The sequence below is a fragment of the Fusarium coffeatum genome, assembly GCF_003316985.1.
Source record: "Fusarium coffeatum strain FIESC_28 chromosome Unknown BRIP53273_contig_485, whole genome shotgun sequence".
Classification (NCBI taxonomy): Eukaryota; Fungi; Ascomycota; class Sordariomycetes; order Hypocreales; family Nectriaceae; genus Fusarium; species Fusarium coffeatum.
Window position 1 is genome coordinate 1 of NW_022158274.1, and position 5,548 is coordinate 5,548.

The window sequence follows — 5,548 nt, forward strand, 5'->3', positions numbered from 1 at the left end:
CACACACACACACTCACTCACTCACTCACTTTCCCACAATCGATTCATCTTATCTCGGAAAGGCCTTGGAACCAGACTGAACAGGGAAAAGAAGCAAGTCCAAGACTCCCGTCCCTCTCTAGAGAGGAAAGCACCGCTATCTGCAGTGCCTGCCATCCTACTGTACTAGGCCACGGCCCACAACCTCCAATGAAGTAGGCTAAGGTAGCCAATCCACTTTCTCTTACCCAAGAGACAAGCCTCTAGTAGCCCAGACCGTCTGGCGCATCCATTAACCATCTCTCTTGCCTCTCATCCATCTCATCTCGTAAGGCCCGGTTTGGTTTCTATTCAATCCCTCCCCATCCCGTCTATACCTATCCAACTTCTCCAACAATCGATACGAATATTATCATCATCTCCTTACTCATACGACAATCCACCACGCACGCCTTTTCTCCTGCGAACCACGCATCTCGACCAGGGGTACGTACTGGTATCTGACAGCAACGAGACGACCCTGACCGTCCCGTCTCATTTTTGCACTGACCGACCGGGTCCTTGACTGGACGACATCTGCCCGCCGCTGCGTTTCGTTTGTGTTCGCGTGCTCTAGGGGTTCTCATCCATATTGGACTCCCGCCCCAACAACTACGCATTTCTCAATATCGACTCGAAACCCATATTCACCAGCAACCAATCTTTTCTCGACCAAAAAAACAACCCTTCGGATTTCCGCCCACGACTAGCATTGCCGTGCACATACAAAATTCAATTGAAACTGCTTGTGTCAATGCCTTGAACGTCCCCCACGACCTCCCCCGCGATACCTACAGTACCTGATTTGCGACGCCAATTTCAATTGTACCCGCCTGATCACCACTTCGTCCCCTTCGTCTTTCGGCGCCTACGGGACGATCCAGCATTCATCCGCTGGTCATGACACCCGCTCCTACCGGCCGCCGCAGCCCTGTCATCGTAGGTGATACTATGTCGGGCGGCGACTACAACAATTTTTCTTCCGACGGGGATTTGGCTGATTTTATCGACATCGACTTCAACTCTAATAGCCCAGACACCCTTCAAACAATGGAGTCGCTTGGCGGCTCGGAGACCAAAGGATTTCTTGCGCCCTCCGACTTGACATCAACAGCTTTTCCCGACTCTCCAAACGGCTCCTCGTATCAAGATTCATCATCAGAGTCGGCTTCTTCCAAACGCACCACTAGTCGGACATCATCCAAGGCGGCCATGAACCCGGCCGACATAATGGCGGATGAGGACGATGTCAACATGGAATGGAACCAGCCTGGTTATTCCACGTATGATGATGAACCAGCCTACGCATACAATGAAACAGCTCTGGAAAGCTTATACAATATTAACGATCATAGCGATGCTCTATTCGACCCCCCTTATGCTTTCGACACTGCATCTAGCAGCCCCAACGGCGAAAACTCAGTCACATCACCTCCGATGCCCACGATCAATCCACATAGTTTCGGTAAGGATGCAACGCCAAAAAGGAAAAAACCACAAGGTCATCAAAAAGCTTCATCAGTATGTTCCTGCATTTAAAGATCAGCAAACATGAATCGCCGACTAACAAATCCGAAGCAATACTCTGTCTCTTCTGCAATGAATGCGTTAAAAACAACTACATCGCGTGAAGTCTCGCCCATGTCTAATACCATGATCATGAGCCAAGATCACTCCCCGGCAGCCATCTTCAATTCGCCCTCACCTCACAACTCTATGGATTTCTCGAGGGTTATGGCTGGAGCAGCACCGGGATGGCCAAGCAGAAACGACGTGGTGACACATCCTGCACCCGATGGCTTGCCCATGCAGTTTGTCGGTCAAATGAGCCAGCCTATGCCCATGCCCCATCATTTACCCATGCCCGCGCCATACAATTTTACTGGGCAATACAGTTTGAAGATTCTTCCTACGCCGCTCAAGTCGCGGGTCGAGACTCAAATTCCGATACATATGGTTCTATCTCCAATGCCCCCCGGGGTTACAAAGCTGCACCTGCCACCTCACACAATCTCGAAGCCCAAGTTATTGGCAAAGCCAGCACCTAAAAAGTCTCCAGAGATGCTCGAATTATTTGTGTCCTTGGTATGCACGAGTGCCATGACACCTGGTAGGAAAGAGGCCGCACTCAAGCGTGCTGCTTCTCACCCTCAACGTTATCTGCCCGACAACGATGACGAGAATACTCCTCAAAAGGGTGGCGACGTACGTATCTGTCAAGGTTGCATAACTCGAGAGCGCAAGCGTGCCGCCAGGAAAAAGGTCAAGAAGCCTGAAGAAGAGGAGGTCTGGCAACAGGATGAGAACCATCGGGTAATTGTCTTCAATACGCAGGAAGTGAAAGACTGGCAACCTGTCCAACCTATGAACAGCATGGAGGCATCTGCGCCTCCTGGTATTATGCAAGTGGATGCTCCAATGCGCATTGCTTGCTACTGTCGGCACCATGGCGAAAAGGTCGGGTTCAATGTTATCTTTACTATCAAAGATTGCGAGGACCGAGTTATTGCTCAAGCAATGTCAGACGCTATCATGATTACTGATGACCATAAAACTCACCCACCCGCACAGCCGCCTGTCGCTCAACAACAGATGAGCATACCCGAAGCGCCTGTACCTGGACCCGTCTCTCAAGTCCCGGTTGATGCCAGTGCTCTTCTACCACCCACTCCCAACGGGACATTCAGCATGTCACCGACCAACGGGGACCCCTCCAACATGCACAGGAATAGCCAGGCCTCATATCAATCGTCTATGTCATCCAACACGGCAATGAATGGCGCCAATGGTCGTGCCCTTTCACGTCCTGCTTCACCCATTCGTGGTGGCCCGACGAAGAAGAGAAAGTCGAGCGCGTCTAGAGTTCCCAACGCACTGACCATGACCCGCATGGAGACTACGCCCTCACCAGGCTCTCAGGCAGCCCAGCTACCCACTGCTGCTACGTCTCCTTTTACTCCTAACCTCGCTGCCTTCTCTCAGGCAGAGCCATTGTTCGGACAACAATCAATGGTCTTTTCCACTGGGCCTCCTACACCCAGCAATAATGAGCAACCGGGATTCTTCAATAGTAACCGCTCCGCCAGCATGGACAACTTGGCATTGGCTCAACCACTTTACTCGGCACCTGCTTCAGGCCACCCGAGTCGAGCTCCTAGCCCGAACGGACTTCGAAATGGTGTGGGTGCTAATCCTCAGAACCAATTTGCCCAAGATCTAAACACCAACTTGTTCACTATTCCTGTCGGCGTGAACAATCAGACGCGCGCACGTCCTGTTATCCATAAGATCATTCCCAAAGAGGGTCCGAAGACTGGTGGTGTCGAAGTTACCGTTCTTGGTGCTGCTTTCGTTCAGGGACTCGAGGTCTGGTTCGGCAATCAGAAGGCCACAACTACAACATTCTGGGGTGAATCTTCGTTGGTTTGCTTGTTGCCTCCTTCACCTGTGGCGGGGCCTGTTCCTGTCACTTTCAAGCATGCGAACGCCCAGGCCTCGCAAACCTTGCCTATGAACAAGCAGACCCCCTACTTCAAATATGTCGACGACAACGAGGAAGCTCTTGTTAGGCTGGCCTTTTCTGTACTTGGAAATAAGATTTCTGGTAATATGATGGATGCTGCGGATCTGGCTCGCAGGATCCTGGGCGACACCTCATCAGCTTGGTCTGCTGGTTCTTCCATGGGCAATTCTTCGGGCGGACAGATGTTTAGCCATGCTCCCTATGCTCATCTCGAATCACAGCTTCTCAAGTGCTTGGATCTTATTGATCTAGATGACAGCCAGCACAAAGCTCGTCTGGATCTCCAAGGATCGACCGGCCACACCATGCTTCATCATGCTTGCTCACTGGGTTACCACCGTTTTGTCGCCGCTTTGCTGGCCAGAAGTGCCAGCCCTGATACTCAGGATAAGGGTGGCTTCACTCCTCTGCACATCGCCGCGATTCACAACCATGCCGAGATTGTGCGGAGATTGATGCTACACGGAGCTGACCCAACGATTAGAAGCGTATCTGGTCTTACTGCTGCCGATATAGCCCAGTCGCGTGGTGTCTTACGCACTATCCGCCGTTCTGAACGTCACATTCGCTCTCGCAGCAGTGGTGGATCGCTGCATAGCCGAGCTAGCAGTGCCACATCTCTTCGATCATTCTGGGAGCCTATGACCAAGGTTCACACTTATGACGAACCTATCTCACCAGACTCAAGCGAAGAAAGCCCCGAGTACACGTCTGGCGATTTTGAGGATGAGGACCCCGATGAGAATGATCATTTGATCATGAGAAGACCTAGCGGCTTTAGGCAAGACCGCGAACGGCCCAACCTTCGCCGTCGAAAGACTGGCGAGTTGGATGAGGAACTGGCTCCTCCTGCAACAGCCATGGCTGCTGCATCGGCTGCATTGAAGGATCATTTCCAACAACAAATCCACCAGTTCCAGCAGTCCATTGCCGTGCAGTTCCAGAACCTACCGCACTTCCCTCAGATGCCCGCATTGCCTAATATGCCCGACTACCAAGCACCGTTTATGCGACGGGTCCAGCAGTTCATGCCAGGAATGGCAGCGCCTCGACCTGAAGGCGAGCAGCCTCAGCGTTGGTGGGACTCAGCAATCAAGGCAACTGCGTCAGCGCCTCCAGCCTATGACGAGATTTACCCTCGCGAGGATCTTGACCGAAAGCAAGCGTCTGCCGCTCGAGCGGCTGTGGAGGCCGAGGCTGACCAGAAATGCGCGGCTCTGTTCGACCAGCCTACAACCACAGAAATCGGACCTGCACCAATTGAGGTTACTGAAGTTACTGAGGTTTCCGAGGTCACTGAGATTTCTGAGTTCAAGACAGGAGAACCGGAAGTTCTCAAGATTGGCCGCAAGAACGCCATCACCAAGGAGCAGCAGGAGCAATTCCGCCGAGCACATGAAGTAAAGATGAAGAGAATTAGCAGTGACCACAATCTGTTCTTCATCTGGGTAAGTCACATTGCACGCAATCTTAAGCTCAACCTTAAACTGACCAATTCTGCAGATTCCTCTACTACTCGTCATGATTTGCGCAATGCTGTACAGCTATTTCCCTTGGCTTTTCACATTCGCCTGGGCATTTGCTCGATCACTATACCACAGCGGACTTAGCAAGACTCAGCAGCTCATTCAACACAATCTTCCGGACCATGTTGAAAGAGTCGTCGAAGTCTGACACGATTTAATGACGTTGTTTCTCGACACTTTTTGCATAAATCCCTGGCGTACCTTTTTTTACTCTTCTACATTCACGGATTCGGCGTCTATTATTACATGTTTTGATTCTTGACGACCGATATTTATTGTTTGTTTTTCATGCTCTTACTCGCTTGAACCTCGTCGGATCGAGGCTGAGCGTATAGAGCGTTTCTGGGAGAAGACTTGATATGCGGACAAGTCGTGTTGGGACGGTGTTTCCTGGGGTCAATACGAATGGGCAATAGAGGATCTGTATAGGATTGACTTTTTTCTTGTAAGCAGTTGACCTGAAGTTTATTGTAAAGCCGAT

At 51.2% G+C, this 5,548-nt stretch overlaps 1 protein-coding gene across 1 annotated transcript; it reads left to right on the forward strand.

The window, feature by feature from the left end:
* Positions 1-918: 918 nt before the first annotated feature.
* Positions 919-5,215, forward strand: FIESC28_11744 (uncharacterized protein; the record flags this gene model as incomplete). The annotated part of the gene is made up of 3 exons (XM_031165858.1): positions 919-1,483; positions 1,652-4,989; positions 5,045-5,215. 3 exons carry the CDS (start codon positions 919-921, stop codon positions 5,213-5,215), a joined length of 4,074 nt encoding a protein of 1,357 aa, XP_031010083.1.
* Positions 5,216-5,548: the final 333 nt, after the last annotated feature.